The sequence below is a fragment of the Pavona decussata genome, unplaced genomic scaffold (genome assembly GCF_977016875.1).
Source record: "Pavona decussata unplaced genomic scaffold, jaPavDecu1.1 SCAFFOLD_29, whole genome shotgun sequence".
NCBI lineage: Eukaryota > Metazoa > Cnidaria > Anthozoa > Scleractinia > Agariciidae > Pavona > Pavona decussata.
The window spans coordinates 1,277,420-1,301,005 of record NW_028145452.1 but is presented as its reverse complement, the minus strand read 5'-3'; the positions used below and the strand labels follow the sequence as shown (position 1 = coordinate 1,301,005).

At 39.0% G+C, this 23,586-nt stretch overlaps 2 protein-coding genes across 2 annotated transcripts in view; one reads left to right on the top strand and one right to left on the bottom strand.

The window, feature by feature from the left end:
* Positions 1-62: 62 nt before the first annotated feature.
* On the top strand, positions 63-17,650 carry LOC146484851 (uncharacterized). Its single transcript, XM_085104317.1, has 6 exons — positions 63-197; positions 6,626-7,450; positions 9,015-9,110; positions 9,836-9,919; positions 11,364-11,453; positions 13,127-17,650. The coding sequence occupies exons 1-6, from the start codon at positions 160-162 to the stop codon at positions 14,883-14,885; spliced, it is 2,892 nt and encodes a 963-aa protein (XP_084960443.1). The 5' UTR covers positions 63-159; the 3' UTR covers positions 14,886-17,650.
* The window catches only part of LOC146484850 (cap-specific mRNA (nucleoside-2'-O-)-methyltransferase 1-like), a 23,212-nt gene continuing 17,010 nt past the window's right edge, over positions 17,385-23,586 (bottom strand). Inside the window, exons 19-26 of the mRNA XM_085104319.1 lie at positions 23,092-23,226; positions 21,993-22,130; positions 21,424-21,515; positions 20,229-20,297; positions 19,653-19,706; positions 19,425-19,537; positions 18,756-18,864; positions 17,385-18,389 (exon numbers count right to left, since the gene is read on the bottom strand). Of these exons, the coding sequence (XP_084960445.1) occupies positions 18,245-18,389; positions 18,756-18,864; positions 19,425-19,537; positions 19,653-19,706; positions 20,229-20,297; positions 21,424-21,515; positions 21,993-22,130; positions 23,092-23,226 (855 nt within the window). The 3' untranslated portion in view covers positions 17,385-18,244. The remainder of the gene's footprint in view (positions 18,390-18,755; positions 18,865-19,424; positions 19,538-19,652; positions 19,707-20,228; positions 20,298-21,423; positions 21,516-21,992; positions 22,131-23,091; positions 23,227-23,586) is intronic.

The window sequence follows — 23,586 nt, the reverse complement described above, 5'->3', positions numbered from 1 at the left end:
AGACTTCCTCGATTTCTTGGAATATGTGACCCTTATGTTTGGATTTTCTTATTTCCTGTATTCGGTCACGCTATTCGTCACGCCTGTTTGTCACGCATCAGTATGTCCTCCGGTTGAAAGAAGCAAGGAATCATGGGATAGCAATTGTATGAAAGGAAAATGGCGGCAAGTGGTACGAGTGGGCTCACTGAAAGCGGGTAAGTTTAGTTACATTTTAGGGGGAATTTCTTATTTATTCTTTCTATAATAGCACAGAAACTAATTATTCATTACTCAAGCAAACGGTGGTTACTACTTGAGCGGAAATTACCGGCAAAAAATGGGAAAAGGTACAACGAGGACTAACCCAAGCTGAAAAGCTTGCAAAATTGTGGGCATAAATATCAAGCTTTGCCTACACTCAATTCGGTTTTTGAACTCATGCCTTGAGCGTGGATCGGTAAAAGTTTTCCATTTTTTCAGACTCTTAGCTGCAGGGATATTTCAGTTTAGTATTTAATGAAATCAAACCGTTCCAAATTTATGACGTCCATTTTCCAAAGCTTGTTTTGCTCAGTAACTCTCGAAGAACAAATTTACGACTTTTGTGCTTACACATTTCTCTTGCCAAGCCAGCATATTCAGTTTAATATCTGTGACAAACCTGTTGGTTAATTTATGTTAAATTTACAAGCTGTTGAGCAGCAAGTTTTTTTTTTTTTGTAAAAAATATTCAGGTAAAATTGCTAACAAAAGATAGCAAATCTGCAGAATACTTTTAATGATCTGAAATCTGCAAGAAAGAAAACATAAGCGAAATAGAACATAGTCCTCACTGGAAAGTTTGTATTTCATACGCTGAAGTTTTACTGGTCACAATTTTAGCATAAAAATATCTACACGAACCTCAAGTCCATGCCAAAAGTCTGTGCAAAATATGCTACAAGTTAGCATAAATCACTTAGTTCCATGGTGACTCAAGTAGAAAGATTCCATGCCATGTGTCCTCGCACCAGGGACAAGTGTGCATGTTACATTTTTTTGACAACTTCCGGTGGCCATTGTAAAGCCCGCTGTAATCCCTCTACAGTGCTTCAATTTTGGCATTTTGGATTCTGCCCTCGAGTGGTTTAACAGCTATCTAAGCCACAGGTACCAGATTGTGTGCATTAACTCAACTCTGTCAAGTGCACTGTCGCTAACCAACGATGTCTTACAAGGGAGTATCCTTAGGCTGCTTCTCTTTACAGTGTAGCATCTTTGTTGATGACTTACTACTGGTTCCAAGACACTGTTCAACCCAATGCTATGCTGACAATTCTAAACTTTAGATTTCTTTTAACCTATGAGATAGCACCAATGCAATGCATGTCCTGAATACTGATCTTCTTCTTGTATGCAATTGATGCCTAGACAACCTTCTTCTCTTAATTCTGGAGAAAAGTAAAGTTATGGTTTTCGGAAACAGACAGCTGACTGCCAAACTCACCGATTTTAAAGGTTACAGTGCAGGCCAGAATTAAGCGAACCAAAACATACGCGTAAAACGCGTCTGATGCGGACGCGTATACGCGTCTAAAAATCTGCAGATGCGCGTCTAGTCAGACGCATTAGTATGTATGAGCCAGCTCATTGTTTTCGTATTGTTGATCTTTCATTGTTCTTTTGAATCGCCTGGGAAAAGCGTTTCAGAAGGGTTTGACCAAGTATGACTACACTTGTCGACTTTCTTGTAGAACCGGCTCAGCGCAAGAACAACTCCATGTTGTTGAGCGCATGGAAGAATTACATGTAAAAAAATTGCCGCCGAGGTTTACTGTATTTTGCGAAACGAAACGAAATGATGAATAAAATCTGTAGAATAAAAATGAGAATTGAAGATATCAAGACTGCAACAGTCAGACTAATGTGTGTGACAAGTATAAGAGGAATAAAAAGCCGAAAGTGCAGAGTTTAAAGATCTGTACTTTGCGAAACGAGCTCTGCTTACGTAGACCGTGAAAGGATTTATTAAACTTGTTTGTTTATATTTCTAAACGCTATTCTTATTTATTCCTTGCCGCAATGATGATTCGGGTAGTTCGAGGATTATACAGTATTTGTGGGTAAATCATATAGAATAAACAAATAAATTACGACCCGGAATAAAATCAGTCAATCCACCAAATTATTTTCAACAGACTTCGCTCCTCTCGCGCGCTTCGGTTCAGATTTGCTGACTTACCGTGAACTTTCCCTCATTCTACCTCAAGCTTTTACTATCTCCGGCCGCAAAATGTAATCGTTCGGTTGACTTTAAAGATCCAAGGCAATTCCGTTGGTTAAAGGCTTATGATAAAATGGGAAACTTCAATTTTGCAAAATTTCATTCGGGTCTAGTGTGAGCGATAAGATTAATTACCCGGAACAAACCTAAACGTAAAACACTGAGAGTCTACTGAGTACCGCAACGCTTGATGAATTCCTATATTTACGTTCACTTGGATAAAGCCATAATAGCAACTTTTGCAAGATTGAAAGCTTCTTCTAATGTTATAAAACACGGCTGATCTGAGAGAAGCCGTCGTTTCGACGTAGAATTAGAAAGAAATTGCCACGCTGATAACATCGGGAAGATTTCAGTCACGTGCTAGGCAACCAAATTCCTGCACATGTATTGAATTTCATTCGACAACAACACGATGTACGGAGGTTCTTGGAAGGAAAACTGGATGCTTTTTTATTCAATCAGCACGAGAGCCACAGTGCCTTTCCAATTATAGCCAACTTGTGTCATTTTCACCCCTTCGATCAAACCTCGAAACGCTCTCTTTCGAGTCACAATGTGCGTGTAGTTTTTAAAATGACGGTGGGTATAACTCGAAACACTCGCCTATTCCATTCACGAGTTCGCGCACAGAGCGCTTTGATTCGAACAAGTAGTGTTCGACTAATTAGCTTAGATTTATCTTTCCTATAACATACGCTGGATATTCAATATCGGCTAGGAGTTGTTCGTAAAGTCGCCAGTATTTACGCAGATTTACGAAGCGGACAAGATTCGAAATATGATAGCTGTCGCTGGTTGATTTCATAAAATGCTAACTTTGTGTTTGTTGTTAACCCGTTGAATTCTTTTGTTTTATTTGAAAATACCACGCAAAGAGAACTTACACCGATGAATAACAATGGTAAAAACGCGCACAGTTAGACGCGTCTAAAAATACGCGCATACGCATTTTTGCTGCGTATAAAACGCGTCTGCGTAGTTCGCTTAATTCTGGCCTGCACTGTACAGTGTACATGTACCTTAAGGCCGGCCCGGTGCCTCCAGTTTAACAGATGTAGTGCCTCACAGTTGTTTCACAGATCCCAAAACCCTATATCAAATTAAAGCTTATTGGACTGGCTGTTCAAATATTTTATTGTTTGTTTTTAAGAAAAATTAATGAATTTGTGAGTTTTCTGCAGAGTTCCAACTTAATGCAATTTTTATATTCTGGAACTGTTTTTTTTTCTCGAGGTTAGGATCCCAAGGTCTAAAAAAACATATTGGGGTTTTCCTTAATTCAATTGTGTTTAAAAGTTAGAACATAGTTATTTAAAACTACTAGAAAAACATGCGGAGTGAATGCAGGGAAATGGCTTTCAAGGAAATTTTCAAGGAAATAATTTTATATAATTCTGTCTGACATGTTTACAATGTATGCCGATTAGAAATTTTCCTCACAGCTGGCCAAATTTGATTGAAATTGGCCAGATCATTTTTGAGTTGTATAACTCTTGAAAGTGTCCCCTCCAAGTGAAAATTAAAGTTTGAGAAAACAGAGATTAAAAAAATTCTCGCCAAACAAAGAAGTACCGCCCCCTGTCGGCTGATCCCAATTGAAGGGCTGGGAGCATAACCGACTTATGTCGAATTTCAGCCAATCGAATTTCAGCCAATTTTTTGAGTTTGCTCGGATTTGTGCGAATTTTTGCATGTGAACTTCAATTCAATTGAAAAACATTGTTCAGTATTTTTTTCCGCCGATTTGTGTTTCATATTAACGCCATTGGGAATTGTTACCATCTTCTAAAGAAAAATCGATAACATTATAGTCACTATGGATGACCAAAAGGACAATGCATTGAGTATTAATATTTGTATTAAATATAAACTTGTTGTCTTTGAACCACGGCACACGAAAGCGGTCTTTCTCGCGGGAGAAACGAGAAGAATTCTGTTACACTTTCATTTGATCGTTACAAACTACTATGTGCGTGACAGGAATGTAAGAAACGTACCTCAGATACAATACGTCATCAAAATGTCCGCACATTTCTCTGCCACAGTTCTCACCACTAGAAAGTCATTTATATATGCTCGTTGGCAATGTTTTACCTTTGGCAGCGTGTAAATGTTTTGTTTATCATTAGATCGCCATGTTGAAATGCTTTCCTAAAGGTGTTTCACAGAGGAAATCTATTTTCCAACAGTTCTCACCCCATTACGTAAAAATAATTCAAAATTCAATTAGTTTCTTTATTGCGACATGGGCGAGAACTGTTGCCAAAGTACTAAGACGCACTTTTGCTGTGATCAAAAGGGGTAGAATAGAAGGGCAACAAATCGGTTTTTCATTGAGAGAAAAGTTTATCTCGAAACAAGCCATTTCCTTTCCTGCAACACGATTTGAATAAGCTAGAACTGAGGGCGAGAACTGTTACGCATTGAAAGAAAACAAGTTCTATGTCACGCACTGCGTGACTTACGGCGTTACTGGCTTTCAAGAGACCGGTCTTTGTATGAAATGCAGCTATTTTCCCTTACGGTTAAGTGAAAAGTTACAACCATGTTAATGAAATAATGTGACAGTGTTGCTTGAAGTTCGTTATGCTACTAGTTGGTTTTATCGCCCTGAAAAGAAAACACAAATTTGGAACTAGCATTTTGCTGAAATCACGCTAAAGCTTTTTGCGCCACACTTAACCTACGGCTAAAAAGAGTAACTTTCTTGACTTCGTTAATGCACAAAGCGAAAATATGCACCATAGGACTTGGCTGACCGAAAGCCGTAACTTACATTCCAATGTTTCCACTTCCCAAATACGCACGGTTACCTTACAACAAGAACGCGCGGTCCGAGTCTTCTTAACCGACGAGTACGACGTGGACAACATCTCTAACAACATTACCCTTCCAAGCATGTCACTAGTAAACAAGGAAACCACCACATTCCCCCCCCCCCCCCCCCCTACAACTCAATGTTGTTTTCTGGGTCACGAACAGTCTCCTGGCAAGCATCACCTTCCAAATCAACATTGCATAAGGGGGAGGGGGGAGGGAGAAATAACTGTGGTAGAATTAAGAAGAGAGAAACAGTAAGTGAGTGGTTTCTACATCGATCTGTTTTCGGTTGTCATTGCATAGGGGCAGGGAGTGGGAGAGAGAAGTAAAGTTCTGTGGTAGAATTAACAAGAGAGAAATAGTAAGCAAGTGGTTTTTGCGCTGTTGGTGTTTGGTTTTCTCAAGGATTTTTGTACACGATTGTAAAACCGCGAAATGTTTTCAAAACCAGGGAGAGCAAAAATTGGGACAAATCCGAGCGAAATCGAAAACTGGGCTAAAATTCGACATAAGTCTGTTATGCTCTCAGCTCTTCAATTTCTCGGCAAATATTCACTCCTTTTCAAAATTTTTTATGTGTGTAAGATCTTACTGGAACATCTATTTCTATGGATGAAAATGTACTCTGACTGACTTTGAAATCCACTTGTTATACTCTGTTGTCTCTTGATTTGCTTGTTTGATTTAATAATTTTAATTTTGGTTTTCCATCCAGTACTCCAACGTTTAACAATTTTTACTAGCCAAAATGGCTAGTTAAAGCACAAAACCTACATTTACTGTACTAGCTAAAACTGACTTTTTACCAGTCTGTGGCTACTTGGCTAGCCATACATGTATATTTTAAGCCCTTCATCATGTTGAAAGGCGATGAATTTGTTAATATTATTTTGAAATTGTACCAACTTTGACTACAATAGCTGTGCTTTCATCAATGTCATCTCATGATCACAATATATATCAAGAGTAAAATTAACGTAACAGCTTTTCAAGGGTGATGAAAATATGGTTTGAATTTATGGGGTGGATTTGGGAGGTTTGAGAATTTCAGGGAAAAATAACATACTGTTGAACCCTGATATAACAAAGCCTATATAACTAAATTTCCTGTATAATGAACAACATAATTTTAGCCCAGCCAAAGTTAAAGTAAAATGTATGAAACAGAACCTTGATCCAACAAACCCTGGTAGAACAAAATCCCTGTTGTAATGAGCTCAATTTATGAGCCCAAACTTAAAATTTTCCCTGATATAACAAATACAGTAAATGTCATCATGTACAGTAACTGAATTTGTGTGCAAAAGAGGTCAACAGATAATTATTTGTCCAGGATGGTAAGTTTTTCTGTGAAGATCTTGTTACAGTATTTGCAACCAGATGGCATTATGGTATCATCTAAGCTACTTTGTCACTTACCAGGTGTTACAACTTCTTGCAAATGATCAAATTAACATTATGGTAGACATTTCCAAGGTAGACAGATTGAGCCGTTTCCAAGGGTTTCTGCCTTCAAGACAGTTGACTGTAATGTTTTTTTTTTTTTTAACCTTTCAGAGGTGAAGTGATCCTTGATCTACAGAAGTTCCAAATACAGCCCATGGATACTCTTAACACAGAGCATTTGCAGTTGTTGATTTTGACAGCCAATCCCGGTGTTAATAATCAAAGTGTTGAGACCATCTCATCTATTCCATATCCAGAATCTTCTCAAGTGACCCTACCTCCCACTGAAAGTGCAACAGCGGTGGTTTCTGAAGATGTCAGAGTTTTTGTACAAGACAGTAGCACCAGTGCTGCTATATCAGAGAATGTGGGCATTGTTAGTTCCTCTAAAGACTCTGTGTCTGTAGTCGAGAAGCAGCATAAATGCCCAGAATGTGGAAAGTCTTTCTCTGGGCCATCGAGTCTCAGCCGGCACATTAAGACCCACAGCAATGAAAAGCCATTTAGGTGCGAACCCTGCAACAAATTTTTCTCCAGGCTATCAAGCTTGAAAAGGCACCAAGGTTCTCATGCAGAGGAAAGACCATTTAAATGTACAGTGTGTGGGTGGACCTTTCTTCAGAACTCAGATTTGAAGATCCATGAAAGAACTCACACAGGTGAAAAGCCTTTTGCGTGTGACCGGTGTGAACAAGCCTTTGGATGTAAAAAGCGACTAAGAGCCCACTACAGAAAACACACAGGAGAAAAACCCTACAAATGCCCCCAGTGCGAAAAGTGTTTTTCTATGAGGAAGAATGTAATTCAGCATCTTCGAATACATACTGGCGAGAGACCATTTGAATGTGGAGTGTGCAAGAAGACGTACCGACATCAGCATTCACTTAAAAAGCACATGCAGCTTCATACAGTGAAATACTCTACTTCATCAACAAGGTTAGCAACTCTTCCATTGGTCCTCCATTAAAAAGGCATGCTTCTTCTTCCATTCATGAGAAACAGGGGAATGCTTATTTTAGCAAGAGTCAATTTTGACCCTTTAATCCCTAAGAATGCCAATTGGCACATACATGTAATGCCATAACTCTTTCAACATTTGACAGATTTCTATGACTTTTTGACACTAAGATGGTCTTGTGAAGATCTACTCATTAAAAGGATAAAAACTTAACCCCCTCCCATATGTGATATGGTTGAGCACCCCCATAACTTTTCAACTTTTCCCCCCGAGAAGTTGTGGGTCTTAAACATCTCTTTTGAGTCAAACTGCAAAATAAGCTATAGTTTAGGGGTATACCTAATAATTATACACAAGGATTGAGACGTTTTTGATCTTTTAAATTTTTACATTTTAAGGCCATTTGTCTCAAAGCCATAACTTTTCTCATTCATAATTATATCAGTTATGAAATACACTCATGGGCATAGAGTTTGTAATCTTGGATCTGGAGAAAATGTCATTTTGCCTTAGGGGTTAAAGGGTTAAGTGCGGACTGGATACCTTTAATTCACACACAAAAAAGGAAATCCTTGCATGTTGCAAAATGTATTTTCATGTCATTAGTACAGATGTCTGTTATGTGCTAACGGAATTCATTGTTGTTTCCCAACTTGAATTGGTAATGTCCCTCATTGATTGCCTGATTCGCCATTTTTCTTTAAATTTGTGCCAATTTTAATTGTTACATGTAAGTTGCTTATGGTGGCAGCAATACATGTTCATGTACATGTAGCTCCCAAGGCTGAAAAGCTGAAGCTCCATTTTGATTGTGAAACATTTCTTTTACTTCACCTTTCAGTCGCATGCAGACTCTGAAGTTCAAGATTAAACCGAACGCTATGCTTTTCTTTGTCGTCAGTTACTACAGCGGACCTCTAAGAAAACAAAAACATTTGGCTTAAAAGGGTCAAAGGGTCATGTCAGTGCAATCATTGACAAATTTTGATCCACCTTTTCAGTTTCAGTATTTTTGCAGACAGCTATTTGTTGCCTTAATTTCATGTACATTTATGACGTGATATATGAAACATGAGGAAGAGTGTTTCCTCCGATTTCCAAACACCGAGAAATAGGTTGAAAAAACGAGGCGCAGCCGAGTTCTTTTAACCAACTTCAAGGTGTTTGGAAATAGCAGGAAACACTTTCGAGTGTTTGATATAGCTTCTCAAACTACTGATAATTCTTGGAGAAATTCTAAGCAAAAGTTCACAAAATGTTATGATAATTAAGATCACATTTCTAAACCTCCTTCACGGCAGTGATTTGCTTTGTTTTGGCTTGATATATTATTAGTGAGTTTAAGAATGACACCAATAAAGCACACAAATTGTTAGTTGGGGTTGAAGTTCAGAGTCTGTATGTTATTGAAAGGTGCAGTAAAGTGAATTCTCAGGAAAATTTTCATGAAACAGTAGTTCCTGTTGATGTTGTTTGTTCCTCTTATTATCCATCTGCTAGAGATTGGATATTTAGGAAGGATTTTCTTGTCTTTGGTTTTAGTGAGGTGGGGAACACTGAACAAGCTGCTGTCTGGCCTCGTAAGAAAAGAAAATCCAACATGGCAAAGGGTGCAAGTAACTTTGATGGCTCTGGCAGGTATGTACATTCATTTAAAGGGGTGCCTGTAAAAGCCCTAAGTGACTTCTGATAAATGGCTAGATTCTCCTTCCAAATTGCCTTGAATTCGCTTGTGAAACAAAAGGAGAATTTGAACTTACATCAAAGGTCACTCAGGGCTTTATTCCATACACCCCCTCTGTAATGGAACGCGCATGCCTTAGTTTTGTTTCGTAGTATTTTTAGATACAGTGTATTTTCTCTATTGTCACTGCAATCATGCCACAATGATTTTCCGCTACAGTACCGCTCAAAGGCAAAAATTATTCAAATCACATCAGGTAACACAATGCGAACATACATGTATGGCGGAATCATCCACTGTTGGCACGGGCCATTTTAAAAATGGCACAGATAAAGGCATCACAAGGCAAGTGTTCTTCTTCTCGCGAGAAACTTCAGTTCAGTAATTTTCCAAAATTTCCGCTTCAGTAATTCTTGCGATACAAGATTCTCATATCAAGAGACAAGAGGCGTGTCTCGCAAATTGAGAATCTTGTATCGAGAGACACGACTCTCGTCTCACGAGAAACGAGATGAGACTACGTGTAGTAACTTACTTTTGAGCGGTACTGTAGCTGTCACTTGTCCTTAACTTTTTTATGGCAAAAATGTGTGTAATTTTCCATAAAGTTCAGAAATTTGATAGGAGCAACGGGAGAAATTAATTCCCATTAAACTGTTTGTACATTTGTTTTAAATAGGAAGAAAGCAAGTAAGAAGTCTGAAAGCAGACCTGCTCAGGAAATAAAAGGCAACTCAGAAAGTAACTCTGAGGTCTTGTGCAGGTAATCTATTTCTTTTCATAAACTCTTTAAGCCCTAACAGTGATCAGTATCAAATTTCTTCTTGTAATGCCCTGAGGTCATGAGAATTAAGGATAGTATCACCCAGGGTAAATTTTCTTGATATTAATTTTTTAAATAACTTCTCCCTAGTACTTTTATGAAAAAAGTATGGGGACAAGATAGGATTAGGGGTTAAAGGGTTTAATGTGGCCACCCTCCTGGAGGGTTTTGTTGTTGTAAAAGTAGTAGCAGCAAGATGGCAAAAAATGTTTCCCCCAGGACTTAACTTTCAGTGAGATCTTGCGTTCTTTTAAAAACAACAATAACAACAACAGCATTATTTTATTTACGTGTATACACATGTAGGATAAAAGCAACATACAGTAGCTCATGTGGCTGTGTCACACTAAGAAGTTATTTTGGACTTGAAAGAAGTTATTTTAGACTTGAAAAAAGAGGAGGCTTGCTTATCAAACTTAAGGTCACTGCCCATGTTTTGTATACTTCACACTACTCCCACAGAAAGGTTCTCTTCTCCTCCAGGTCTATTTACATTCCTATAACAAACAACATAATTAAGGGAAAAATTAAAAAACTTTAAAAATTAAAACAACATGATCGCAAAACTAAATTAAAAAAGAAAATTAATTAAAAAAAGAAAAAATGCAGAATGTTACAAGAGGGTTGACATATACTACATGTATGATCCTTGTTATCGAGTTCCAACAAATAGTCAAAAATGCAGTCTAAATTAGTACTGTGAGTGGCAATGAGATTTCTGCGATCTACCTGGATATTTTATGAAGCCTATCACCAAACCAAAGTCACAAAGTTTGAGAAGGAAACTCATTTCAAATTCTGTAAATGGTTTGAACCCAGGAGTCATATCATAAGCGGGTAAAGTATGATCATCCAAGTGAGTTTAGTGCTGAGAAGGACTGTTTGAGTGTCACCAATTTTTAGTGTGCCTTTGAATGGCAAAAAAACCCCAACATTTTGTGTTGATGAAATGTTGAAATAATGGTTCAGTATTGTTAACAAAGAACTTACAAGTGTAGATAAGCTAGTATTTTTTATGTTTTGGTGTGGATGGCTTGGATGTTAATAAATTACAACTTGAAAAATTGGCAAATTGGGAAAAGTCATCATCAGAGTGAAATCATCAGTCAATTATATTGTAACAATATTGCTATCACCAATGATGTAACAATAAATTAATATGTAACAGTTACATATTAATTGTTACATTATTGGTAGTAGCAGGCTATTGAGGGATTGGGTAGGGGGTGGGGTGGGCTGCCTTGGGCGCTTGGGAGGGATTACTCTTGTTCAACAGTGACTGAGAGGTGCAAATGGTTGTTAAGATGTGGCCATTGTCAAGGATCTTGTGGCTTAGTTTTAAAGATTCAAACACATACATATTCACATTCCATTACTTTTTTAGTAAAACAGAAGAGGATGAAGGATTAACTGCCACACCTGATGATCAGAGCAAGAGCAACACAGTAAAGAGCGATGCACAGGTGACATGCAGGTGAATATTTTTTTGACAATAAGCATCCAAGTGACAGATGTAAAATGCAAACTCATCAAAAGGCATTCTCAAAATGAGTAGAAAACTGTTGATAAGTCTGTAATGAGAATAGAACATTTCCGAATTGTTTTGAAGCTCATTATGAAAGCGAGACTTTCATTCATTCATTCATATGCCAACAAAACTAATTTTCATACCAAAAGCTTTGCATTTAGCTTCGCTTTCATAATGAGGCTCACAGTAACTCAGGAATGGCCTATTACTTTGACAAACAAAGCACCACATATTTTAAATAGCCACTGGATATATTTTAAAGCATGCCTCTGTGATCAAGATTATATGAATTCCACAGTTATCTGGGGCCCTGAATGTACACTTTATTAAACAAAGGTTTTTTTGTTTTGATTTGGTTCATGCTATAGCCTTGTTTTTGGAAGATTTTATAAACATTTCTGTGAGCTAAAACTTACAACTGTTCATGTAACCTCTTGGGTTATACACAAAGCAAAATCGTACATGATTTGCAGCCTGTTCTGCTAAAACTTTCTGAAATATTATAGGATGGCAGAAGTGCACAAAGCCTTTTTAAAACATGCTTCCATATACTATTTTTTACCTAAAAACAAAAAAATGTCAAGTTGACATTATCACTCAGTGATCAGTCAAAACCTCATGTCTCATCAGTAGCTGATTTTGTGATTTCAAGTTGCATTGAAGTTATGTAATATTTAAAACATAAGCAGCAGTGTTTTATTGGGATTTAAAACCACAAGGCGCAGCCGAGTGGTTTTAGACCCAATAAAACACCTGCTGCGAGTTTTTTGAACGGCTTCAAAAACTTTCCTGGAAAAGCTTGTGTCAAGAGAGTTCATAATGTTGGAAATTAGTATACGTGAAAAACATTAAACGCCGCATGCTAATAAGGAGGAGGTTTTATCAGGTTTTAAAACCACTGCACGTGATGTTTTATACACCATTTGATAGGTCAATGGGCTTATGAATTATTTATGAGTTTTTGAATAGATTTTAAAGGTGTAAAATTGGCCATGATTTAATTTAAACCCTTGAGTCTACTTTTTTTTTTTATTTCAAAGAAAACTGCTCCTCTTGTACCACTGCACAGCAGTACTTCCAAGTCATACTTGATATTACTCTACTTTGAATTGAGAGTATACAATTCTGCAAATACTTAACAAATTATTAATGAGTTTGAGGTGATTATGCAGTGTATCAAACAATCAAAACAGTGTTCATCCTATTTCCAATCCTTGAAGTTGGTTAAAAAAAAAACTGGGCTGCACCTCGTTTTTTTTTTTTTAACTCACTTCTGGGTGGTTGGAAATAGGATTAAACACACATCCTCATATTTGATATTCAACGTGTCAGAACTAGTTTGTGCCAAACAATGAGTGGCGTACATCAACTGACGAACAAACACAATTTTATTATATACCTTGTTATGAGTTTTTACATCGTGCATGCTCTTTAAATAACTGTGTACTGCGTCACCCTTCAACATTAAAGTTTCAGCTTCTTTTTGGGGGGTTGGTGGTATACACAATGTGTATAAATGATATTCATGAGAGACTTGCCCAAGCAACGTTTGAAGCATCCATGGTTGTGTCATTGTTGCCATGGTATTCATTTCATTTTAATTTATAAATTTGTTATAGTAATGCCGCGGGACAGGTTCTTGCATGGCAGAAGATGGAAGAACCAGCAGTGAACGTGTTAAACAAAGACCATCTGCTCCTACTGACATTGGCCAGTGATCCAGGTAGTAGTCATGAAGGTGATGCAGAGATGCAGTCCAACGCATGCCCCGAATCTGCTGTAAACAGTGCACCCACCATGGCAGATGGTACAGCAGTTATTGTGGAAGGTCTTACCCCAGCTGTGTCCACCTTAAGTGATGGTCGGGGCCCACCAAATGGAACTGTGAAAAATGAGAGTCCATTTAAATGCCCTCATTGTGACAAGTGTCTCTCGGGGACTTCAAGTCTCAGCCGTCACATAAAAACCCACACCCAAACGAAGCCGTTCAAATGTGTTCCGTGCGACAAAGTGTTTTCCAGGCTGTCAAGTTTGAAGAGGCACCAAGGTTCTCATGCAGAGGAGAGGCCATTCAAATGTACAGTGTGTGGGTGGACCTTTCTTCAAAACTCTGATCTGAAGATCCATGAAAGGACTCATACAGGTGAAAAGCCTTTTGCTTGTGACCGGTGTGAACAAACATTTGGCTGCAAAAAGCGACTAAGAGCCCACTACAGAAAACACACAGGAGAAAAACCCTACAAATGTCCCCAGTGCGAAAAAAGCTTTGCTATGAAGAAAAATGTCATCCAGCATATTCGCATACATACTGGTGAAAGACCGTTTAGTTGTTGGGTCTGCAAGAAGGAGTACCGACACCAGCACTCGCTTAAAAAGCACATCCGACTCCATGCAGATAAAAACGAAAACCTTGATCAATGTATAAAGAAAATCAAGGGAAAGCAGCCGAAAGCAAGTAATCAGCTTGAAGAGTTGGAGCAAATGGAGGTGGAAATAGTGTTGTTCGAAAAGGATGAAGAGGTTGGACAAGCGGCTATGGTTCGTAACAAACGGGCTGAAGAAACAACGCAGACAGAAATGAAAAGAGCTGAAGTGGAAAAGGACAACAAAGCTGAACAAACGGAAGTGGAAAACGAACAAGCGGGAAATGAAATAACGGAGATGGAAGGAGATCAACAGGCTGGACACACAGAAATGGAAATAGTGGAAGTGGAAAAGGAGAAACAGGCTGGAGAAACGAAGCAGAGTGAAATGGAAATGGGTGAAGTGGAAAAGGACAGTAGAGCTGAACAAACTGAAGTGGAAAATGATCCGCAGTTCGAACAAACGAAAAATGAAATAACGGACATGGAAAGAGATCAACAGGCTGCACAAACAGAAAACGAAATTGTGGAAGAGGAAAAAGATAAATGGGCTGAAGAAACGGAAGTGGAAACGAAGAAAGAAGCTGTTCAAACGGAAACAGAGATAGGGGAAAAAGAGATACAGATTGAACATTCAGAGCAAGTGGGAATGACTGAAGTAGAAGATAGTAAACAGCATGAAACAATGGGACAAACGGAACACATTGAACAAGGTGAAGAAATGGAAAGCGGTAAACAGGATGAACAGCTGGAGCAAGTGGCATTAGTGGCAGAGAGTGAACAAACAGAAATGGCTGTACACGAGGAGCAGGTGGAAATGAACGAAGATGCAGAACAAAATAAACTTGCAGCAGTAGCCGCACAAAACGTTGAAATGGAAAGGAATGAACAAGTTGAGCGAACGGAAGACATGGCGGCACATAGTGAAGAACTAGTGAAGACTGAATGTGTTGAAGCAACCGAAAGTAACAAACAGCCTACAGAAATGGAATTGGCTGCGCAAGAGAAGGACTAGAGTGAATCTTCAGACCAAAACAGTTGAAATGAACGATCGTTCAGCTCAACAAACGGAAAAGGTAGAGGTACCGTTTCTTAATTACTTTTTTGATGAGTTAACAGACGAGCACTTTGAAGCACGTATGTGAAACAGTACTTTATGTCTCAGGAAACTTGATATAGAGCAGGACTTACAAGGGCTTTTAAAACAGCTTCCCTCACAAACGCTCTTTTGGCTCAACATGATGGACTTATTATTGGCTGCCTAGTAATTTTCACGTGGACTCCGCCTGATCTTTGCTAAAAATAGGAAAGGTATGCGCCCTTCGTTTCAGCAGACGTCTCGTTGGAGGAGGAAAGATTGCGTGACGAACCAAAAGAGCGTCTGCGAGGGAGGCTATTTTTAGAATTTCAAAAACTAGTTTTAATTGCAAAGGGTTTAGAGCAGTTTTCAGTTGAGTGTCGAAAGTAATTTCTCGTTTGCTTTGGTTTTGCTTTACTACGCTCTGTGATTGGTCAGCACAACACGCGTCACCTTCTCAACCAATGGGAATCCAAACCAAAACCAATCGTGTTTTCGCCGCACGCGTTTTCCCGCGCTTGGCGCCAGTTACATGTATTTGCTTCGAATTCTGATTGGTTCGTTGTGTTGTTTACATCTGCTGCGATTGGCCAGAGTAATTAGTTTGGTTTTGGTTTTACGACACTCAATTGGAAACCGCTCTAGCATATGGCTATCAATTGATTACACAAGGTATTTGATTTAAAAAGAGCACAAAGACGTGTTTAGAAAACTTAAATTTCCACAAAAACAAAATGAAATCACATGCGCTTAGAGCAGTAAACTTGGCTCAAAGAAGCACAGGACGCTTGCCATTTAGCCAAAATTCTCGGTTGGAAATTTCGGGAATTTTCCGTGTCGAATGGAAGGCTTCTTTTCCAGTCGTTTCAAACTTGTAATCTCATTGGTGGATGAAAAAACTTACGTGATGGGGCAAGAAGACATGAAATTTTGCGCAAATGGATGTTAATTCCCGTTCCAAGTTAGAACGAAAAATCGAGTGCCCGGCTCCAATGGTCGTTTGATTCGCGCGTTCCATCTTCATTTCACCCGAAAATTGGGTTAAATGTAAAGCGTCCCTGGAGTGCTTTAGTTTGTATTGTTGTGTTTTCGTAACGTAGGAACTGTTCATGTTCTCCTCAGCAAACCAGCATTGGAGTGCTTCAGTTTGTATTGTTGTGTTTTCGTTCATATCCTCCTCAGCAAACCAGTATATCCAAATATTTAAACATATCAGTCCGTTACATTAGTATTGTACCGTAGAAAATGATTTGTGGATGACATAGTTGTCCCTCAGTTAAAACGAAGAAAAAAATCAGTACGTGAATTATTTCATTAGATAACACAGTACATGTATTGTACTCAGTAAATTTCGACAACGCGAGCCCATAAAATATCCACTTACATCGCATTACTAAGGCAATAGGCCATTTCCGAGTTGCTGTGAACCTCACTATGAAAGCGAGGCTAAGTGCAAAACTTTTCATATGAAAATTTATTTTGTTTGCATGTGAATGGAAACTAATTTTCATAACAAAAATTCTGCACTTAGCCTTGCTTTCATAATGAGGTTTAAAGTAACTCGGAAATGGTCTATTAACAGGTAGAAACAAAGTACTAAGGATTATGCTGAACCAGAATTTGAGGTGATGTCAGTGATTCACTCAAACATGTGCTGACAGTCCCCTATCTATTTTCCTCGTTTTGTTTCAATTTTTCATTTTCAATCTGGAAAAAGTACAAGATACTGAAGGGGTGGACAAGAAGGGATCTACCCTACGGAGAAAAAAAAGATGGCGCCTTTAAATTTACCACAATACCTTGCGAATCTAACACAGCCAATAGGCACATGGAAAGCCATTGTTTTTGCAGAATTCGTCCCTGTACTAACAACATTGTGTATGCTAGGTTTGAAGTTTTTAGAAATTTTCTGTGCGTTTTTATGAAGGTTTTTAGGGTTTTCGTACGCTAAGAATTATGGGTAAATTTACCAATCGCCATCTTTTTTCGTTCGGAGGATTGGTATCTTTTATAAACTCATGTACAAAGGTATAAAAGTTTAAATTGTAATGCTGTAAATCAAGGTTCGTGCATGATAAATACGTGATGATTTCTGTTGTCACATAAGGAAACAAAGTGATTGAACAAGTTACTAGGTTCCGGTTTTGAAAAGAAAACAGTGGCGATTATAAGCAACCGCGAAGCCAATACCAGTGAGAACATCACTTATACGAGCTAATTTGCCCTGAAAATTGCAAGGCAACACTGTTAACAACCCCCCCTGTTGGGAACTTGTCTCACAACGAAAAATTGGCTCAGGAGTTGCAGGAAAATTAGACTAGTCTTGTTTTCGCAACGGTGCGAGATGTAGTGTGTAGCATGTACTATGAAGAAAAAAAGTTCAAATACAGAGTTTAATGTGCCCATTTATGTCATAAACTAACAGTATTTAGAACGTTGGGTGGAAAAGTTGCTTTATTGTAAATAATAAGCGGTACATTTTGATTTAGCCTTACACTGCAAGTGTTTCAAGTTTCACTGACAACATTTGCAGTTAATCATTGTACTGAAAATCTAACTTAATACATTTAACTGTACAAATGTTTTTAACATCAACAGTTACTTTACATTTATTTCCTTTTTTTTCTGTTACTAATGTTAGGTCTTAGTTTTAAAAACAGTAATGAAGTCAAAATAAATAACCACGGCATTATGTTCCGTAATTTCTGTGCTAATTTAAGAAAAGAGTGAAATACTCGAAAAACAATCACATACACAGTGGGTCACGGTAACTTTGAGAAAAAATAGGCCAGTAACCGGTAACGAAGGCCCGGTTAAAACGGCTTATTTTACATGGGCCGAACCTTAAACAAACCATAAACAATAGCTTTCACTCATCTATATTTGGCCGGTTTGGCACATGTCAAGTTCAACGTTTGAATCAGGCCTTTATACAATTAAGTTCATAGCCAAGCCTGTAAAAAGGCTTCAACGTTCTATTCTTCCACTCACCAAGAAACTTGTCCAGCTTCCTTCCCAGGGCTAAACGAGCGAACCGAGCTTAATCGGAAGCTTGGGACCGAGTTATCAGCTAAACGGGCGACGTCACATTTTGACCGGGACGAGGCTTAACTCGTACCCAGATCTTCTCATTCTTCGGGAGAAGGTAAACGTCTGGGTACGAGATTCGGGCGAGGCTCACGCGGTTTCGTGCTTACTTTATTCAAAAGATAGTAGCGTTTCTTTACTGATAAATAAAATTTTAAAACTCTGAAGTTACTATACACGCCCTTCAATTTTAACAGGGAACTGAAGACTCATTTTCTCGGTGGACCACTTAAAAATTGATTTTGCGCTCCAGTGAAGAACTCGACAAGTTTCGTCCGATCCACTCGTGTTCCTCCATCGTGCCCAGTCTCCTCATCCTCCCACGGCCAGTAGTATCTAGTCCCAAGTGATGACCTGTTTGTGAAGCGAGTGACAAACACACCAGGAATTAAAAACTAAAAATACTTAGATAAATTTCTCTTGAAGTGGAAATCCAAGAGACAATTGCTATTTACACTTAATTTTAAAAGATAAATAAATTCCTGATGGTGGTGGTGGTGGGGGGAGGGGGGGAGGGGTGGGTTTTGGTAGGTTGGGAAGGGGTGCTTCTCCAATTTTTTTGTGGCACGTGGATAGAGGAACCACTTGCCAAATATGTTGTGGTCAGGGTTTGGAGAACCGTGCTGCACGCCCCACCAAAAAATTTGAGGACCCATATAGCTTTCATTTTATAGATCTTAGTTAAATCACCATGGTCATATTATTAGGCAGTACACTTACTTAAAAGAGGCTGCAGAATCCCGTGGACTTTCAAACTTCGCCTCGTTAGTGTCTTTGTTAAAGAAATACAACCGCTTGGTAGAACGACTATGGGCGTAAGTCCATGGCTCTACACAATAAGAGAAAAAGAAAAACGTTGCAATGAATTCTAATTTTCGGGGAAAATCAAACCTGGCTCATCGGAGAGTCCATTCTGCTTCAAAGGATTATAGGAGAATAACAAAAGCCAGGAACCGCCCTCGAGCAAAACTCGTTTGTGTACAGAGCTCCTACCTTATGGAATTCGCTAAGACATTACAATTACAATGACAATTCATATAGCGCCAATATCCAAAAGTTATAAGGTGCTTTACAAAAGTGATAAAAATCCACTACAAAAACAAGGGCGCTAAAACTTTGTACAAAAAAACATTGTTCAAACGTGAAAATTAACTAGATATTAACTAAATGTTCGTTTAGACACAACTCTTCCCTCTTAACCAAAAGTAACCTGGTATCTTTATAATTATTAATTCATTATTACTATTATCCTTAGCTAGTTTTTAAATTTACATTCTCTATGCCTGCAACTGTTTTAGTTAGTTTTACAATATATCGTTTTACTCATTCTTTGTAAATTGATCCTGAAGATCTCACAGAGGACGGACTTGTATTTGTATTTATATTCACCTTGAATTCGTTTAATAAAATAAATTCCTTTCGGTAAAATATGTCTGCCATCTTCGATCATAAAGCACTCCCTCGGTTCTCTGCTCTTTCCTTTTACAACTTTCATCTCGATTCTGCAAATCAATTATAACAAAAATGTCACAATTCCTCCATTATTTTCCCTACGCTTATGATCGTTGCCAAGCCAGCTTATCAGCTCAGATAACCGAATATAAAATAACAACTTACTTGGTAAAAATTTCTTTCAGCGAATTACTGTCGACACGGAAAACTTGTTTGAGTCTGAAAGGTAATGTTTTGTCACAGGTAAGAATCAAAGAAATGCTTACAAGAAACAAGGATTGGCAAAACAAAACTTATCCAATCCAAGAGTGTAACACATTCTCTAACCGATCAATTCGCCCCAATTCATCCTCGCCCACAACCCACTCACCTACAACACGTTCGCCCACAAACACTCGCCTAAACGTAAGAGTCAACGTGAGATACAGTCAACTTCCTTTATTGCGTACACCCTCGGGACCGCGAGTTAGTGTCCTTAATAACGAGAGTCCGTAATAGCGGGACTTTATTTCAGTCAAACGTGTCATTTCCTGAGGTTTTCCGTAATAGCGACGTGTCCGCAAGGCGAGGGTTGACTATCTATGTCGTACAAAACCTTGCATTTGCAAACGTTTCATTGTTGCTGCAGCCGAACATTAAGCGACATTTCTTCCATTTCTCTATCTGGACAAAATGAGTCAGTAACTTCACTGTGGGCGAGTAGTTTTCTTGTGGGCGAACTGACTGGCGACAGGTGCTTACCTAAGAGGAACCATTGCTGGTCGTGTTGGTTTATTGACAGCCTTAACAAGTAATCCAGCCATTGCCATTCTGCAACGCGTCCAAACAAACAGAAAAAGAAGAAAAATATAATAAGCACGAACCCTAAAACATAACAAAGCAGACCACCTTTGGTAATTTATATCTCCTGTTGGACCGCAAGACCGTCTCTGTCACATCTTTTTCTCGAGATATCTAAATGTGACACGCAAAGGAAGGCGCGAGGCGCCAATAACTTGCGCGCTATAAAGCGCGCGAGTTATCGCTAGGTCTCCCCAATCCCCACTCGCTTTCACACTCAGTACTACTCCTTTTTGGTCGCCACATTTGTGCTAATATAAGGACCGTCTTCACAATCTAACCAGCCGGCAACAGACATCTTCTTTTTACTCAGCTCGTCTTTGCTACACACAAGCACTACGTTATGAACTCCCCACAGGTGGACACCCGGTCGTGGCCCTGAAGGGTGGCCATTTGTTGGTAGCTTTTGGTTCATTTTTTAGGGCTTAACCAATTGCAATTAACGACAGTGATGTGCGCAAGTTGTAGCAGCTGCGAAAAGAAACAGCCATGATTTTCACATAGGATCACTTTAATGAATCATTTACTCAATTAGAATATTCAGGTCGCTGAAAGTCGATCTTAAGTGAAATCAGACTCTCCGTGTTGAGGGAGTGACCCCGTGATCTTAGTGATGTAAAAAGATTTGCCCGCTTCTACTGTAGGTTCGCCTGTAGTGTAGTGGTTATCACGTCTGCCTTGAATGCAGGAGTCCGTACTTCAAGTCCCCGGCAGTGAACCACATGTTCACTTAGCACGTTACATCTTGTCTTTACACGTTACCTGCGACAAAAAAGCCTCAAAAAAAATTCGAGCTGCAAACCCATGACCACTACGATACTGGTGTAGTGAGAATTCACAAAGTGACAAAAAAATTACCATCTCCCAGTTAATTGGCTTGATACCTTAGTTGGAATATTTCTGAGGTCATGGGTTCGAATCCCGTTTCTCCTGAATTTTTTACAGCTTTTTTTTCCAGCTGTTTAAGCTGGGTCTGTAAGTGCGAGGGTCTCTAATTTATTAATTCTTTTATCCGCAGTTTAAATATATGAATTTCATCTATATATTGTGACGGTCCCTTTCTCTCCTGCAGTTGATGTATGAGTTATCACAGTACCTTTCATGATAGTGCATATTGCGCACATCTTTGCCTCCAAGAATCACAGCATCAACAATATGAACAGCAGTAGCTCTTCTCTGCCCTTTTCCCTGACACAATGAAAGCAAATAGTCAGCATAGATATTCTCCCTAATTCTTGTTTCTCTTTAGGAAAAATTTGGTTCTTAGCCAATGTCAATTCCCTAAAATGATATTCAAAATGACTCACGTACAGGTTTTCTGAGGAGGTTCAAAATTATTAAACAGCGTTGGGAGAAGAGAAAAGAAAAAAATGGTAACCGTTGCGTGCAAATATCGAGACAGCCGTCAAATTCTCTCATGGCTCAAGCGTGTTAAGCCATGTATTATGCAGAATAACATCGCCAGTTTTGGATCGAGGTTCACTTTTCAAGCATTGTTGAAATCGTGAAATTTAGAAAATAAGAATGAGTCCTCGTTGCTCAAGGGAGGCATGCTTGACTAATTTAGAAGCCACAAGCCGTTTCGGTAATATCACGGTTTTTACCACCTTGGTGTCGAAAGAGATGGAATCGAGGGAATTATTGATTTATTTTATTTTTACATACTTCGCCTCGCAGCTCCTGCACGATTTCCACTTCAATCAATGTGTCACGAGGAAGTTCCAGGTTAAAATTCTCCAGTTTATGCCATCTTGTTGCACTGCGAACGTTTGGTTTGCCATCCCATTTGTAGATGTTAGTGCGCTAAAACAATTATGATCACGATAAGATGCATCAAACGGATGATAGACAGCGAGCGGTCGGTCTCTCTCTTGCTCGAAAATGAGCGGGGAAGAACGCAAAAGAAGAAAAAAAAAAAAAAACTCAGAGCGAGCACGATACTCGAGTCGCGCGCGGGAGAGCCGCGAATAGCTCCTTCCCGGGACTTTTGGTACTCGCGGCTTCACCGCTCGCGTGCGCGTCTCGAATATCGTGCTCGCTCAGTTTTTTGCGTTCTTTCCTCGCGGATTTTCGAGCAAAAGAGACTGTTCGCAGTCTAGCCGGATGATGCACTTGTAGTTGACTAAACAATCCGGTACCCTTGGGTGGATTAAAATGAGGGCAATGCTACTGCCAGTCTTTTTAACTGTTTAAGGGTTAAACGACACTGAAAAAAAGTATTTTATAAGAACTAAAAATGTCTCTTAGTGCGAAACTAAGCAGCACAATTGTTACTTTCGATTTAAGCCGCCTATTACTACAGTTTATTTTGCAGGGTTATAACCCATGGGTAACATCGAAAAACGTGAATCATTTGTAGATCGATTGATCAAAAAATAATTCATAAATAGTGTGAAAACACGTACACTTTGCTTTTACTAAGAAAGTTAATTTACAAAAGGAGTTTTCCGAATAATCCCAACATATCTGTTTTTCCGATCGTTTGATCGAGGAAATTACTCAAGCTCGTTGCCAGGGTGTCTCGTCTTCCCGCCCTTCGTTGTAAGAGGGAGGAGGCGGTGGGGGCTAGAACTGACGGAGAAGTTAGTTTTGTTGTTGTTTTTTTTTTACGGGGGGGGGGGGGGGAGGCGGTGAGGGGAGCAGAAAACTTTATCGTACCCTTTAGGAATCCTTAATCTTAGAAAGTCATCACTTTTGGAGAATTGTGGCGGCGAATTGAAATTACGCGTCAGTAATATGCTTGCAGATTTAGTGAGATGCTTACCCCAAGCCCCATGAAAAACCATCTTTCTCCTCCAGACACAAAACACTTGTAATTATACAGGCATTTAAGGTTCTGAATGTTCTTGGATGTCAGCATAGTAGCTTCGGCATCAAAACAGTGATCATCATCGACACCCTTGAAAGAAAAAATGAAAAGCCATAGGCTCAAAAACGACAACGACAAGACAGCAAGGAGAAAAACACAATCGTGTACTTTGTCAATAATGGCACTGAGAGAAGCGAGGACTTTGACATCACGAACAGCGCCTAGAAATCATGTTTGCAGTTCTTTTGGTGTGGTTTGACGTCATATGGTCACGTGAGGAGCAAAATGCACTAATAAAAAGAACTTGAGTCACTGGGGAGCTTAAGCAACGACGACGGCAACGGCAACGAAAACGTCACCTGAAAATATATCTTTATTTCATTTGTGCTACTTCGCGATTATTTCAACTCGCTCAACTTCTACAAAAATGGCGAACTATCCAGGAACCAA

What these genes read in the sequence shown, in the direction of transcription:
- LOC146484851 (XM_085104317.1), top strand. Translation starts at nt 160, where the DNA reads ATGGCGGCAAGTGGTACGAGTGGGCTCACTGAAAGCGG. An exon ending in TACTCTACTTCATCAACAAG is followed by an intron (nt 7,451 to 9,014) that starts GTTAGCAACTCT and finishes CTTTGGTTTTAG; the next exon opens with TGAGGTGGGGAACACTGAAC. An exon ending in AACTTTGATGGCTCTGGCAG is followed by an intron (nt 9,111 to 9,835) that starts GTATGTACATTC and finishes TGTTTTAAATAG; the next exon opens with GAAGAAAGCAAGTAAGAAGT.